General features: G+C 42.4%; 1 protein-coding gene across 1 annotated transcript in view; it reads right to left on the reverse strand.

Moving 5' to 3' along the window:
* The window catches only part of fhod1 (formin homology 2 domain containing 1), a 59,479-nt gene that overhangs the window by 18,042 nt on the left and 39,853 nt on the right, over positions 1-1,584 (reverse strand). The window contains exons 17-18 of the mRNA XM_015397342.1: positions 869-1,003; positions 624-787 (exon numbers count right to left, since the gene is read on the reverse strand). Coding sequence (XP_015252828.1) covers positions 624-787; positions 869-1,003 — 299 coding nt within the window. The remainder of the gene's footprint in view (positions 1-623; positions 788-868; positions 1,004-1,584) is intronic.

Raw genomic sequence — 1,584 nt, forward strand, 5'->3', positions numbered from 1 at the left:
GACCTGAGATGACATGATGTGAATTGGAGCTATAGAAATAAACTGAATAGAATCTGGCTGCTGCCACGTTATGCTTTAGGGGCCAGAGCATGAAATAAACATAATAAAAAAGGCGACTCGCTGGGTAAATAAATGATGCTGCTGCTCAGCTGATTCTGAACTGGAACCGTTTCTCTGTTTCCCTTCATTAAAATTAAAGAACATAAATTCCAGAATCAGGTTTCATTTTAGTAGAACTCATTATATTAGATCTACTTAAATTAGATAATTTAACTCCTCATAACTTGATTAATGGGGAGTGTTGGTCTAGTGGTTAGAGCAGTGGGACCCTGAGAAGGTTACCTGGTTCCATCCCCACAGCCTCCACTAGGGGGCTCTGAGCAGGACCCTTAACCCCACCCTGGCAGCCCACTGCCCCCCAAGGCCATGGGTTAAATTCAGAGGTACTATTCTCCAGTATGAGATCAATAAAGTTTAATCATCATTATTATTATTATTATTATTTCTTAGCTCTAAAGATTCAGAGCCTTTTACTTCGCTGCTAATTGGCTGATTATTTCTGCCACAGTCTAGTTGCTCCGCGTCTACGACCCGCTTTAACTCATCAGAACGTCGATTCTGACCTTCTGCTCCTCGGCCAGCCGCGCCCGGGCCGCCTGGGCTGAGCCTTCCAGGCCCTCTAGCTCCGCCTTTTGGGAGGCGCTGGTCCCACTGGTTCCACTGGACTCAACTGAGCGCGCTCTGAAGTAGGACAGGCGTTCTGACACGGGTCCAGAAACATCCTCGCCTGAAAGGAGAGCAAACAGAGAGGCATTACTCTGCTCCTGATCGCTGGAGATGAACTGCGGCGACTGAGGGACAAACTCACTGGCAGTGCAGCTTTTTTCTTCCTCTTCAGCAGCACCAGAAGCAGAATCCTTCGGGTCCTGAAGCTCCGAGTCAGTGGAGTAGAAAAACCTCTTATTCAGGTGAAGAATTTTGTCGCCAAAAAGCTCAGGAGCTTCTGCAAACATCAGAGTTCAGACGTGAGTCCAGGAGAAACCTGATCACAGCTTCCATCATCAAACACGCTGCAGATGAATCATTCTGCTAAAGATCACTTCAGATTTCTATTTATTTATCATTTTTTTTATTTTATTTTAGCACAGCATTAAATTACAGTAATTACTTTTCACTTTCAGCAAAGGCATGATCTTACTTCCTCCACTCACTTTGCTCTTTTTACATGCAGGTACAAAAAGGAACATGAGAAATAAGCTTATCTAACATATCAGGAGGGGAGTTTTTAAATGCAATATGTTGATAAAGAATAATATTTCATTCAATAATAAACAGCAATGCAAGGTCACCCTTTAAGTGCTTCTGTCAGTCCAGGACGCCTGTTTTTAGCGCCCACTGGTGGAGAGAAAATCTTAACTTTCCAAAAGGTACATTTCAATTACGATTCCTAAATATAAATATTTATCAGTTGTCTTGATCTATAAGGCACAATTTCCAAGGAAATGTGGGAAGATGCATTCATGTAGGTAGATCAGAGTTAATGTCAATGTTTTCAGATGTTTAGAGCTTTTAATTCACTATTTA

This window comes from Cyprinodon variegatus, unplaced genomic scaffold (assembly GCF_000732505.1).
Source record: "Cyprinodon variegatus isolate N-32 unplaced genomic scaffold, C_variegatus-1.0 Scaffold854, whole genome shotgun sequence".
Classification (NCBI taxonomy): domain Eukaryota; kingdom Metazoa; phylum Chordata; class Actinopteri; order Cyprinodontiformes; family Cyprinodontidae; genus Cyprinodon; species Cyprinodon variegatus.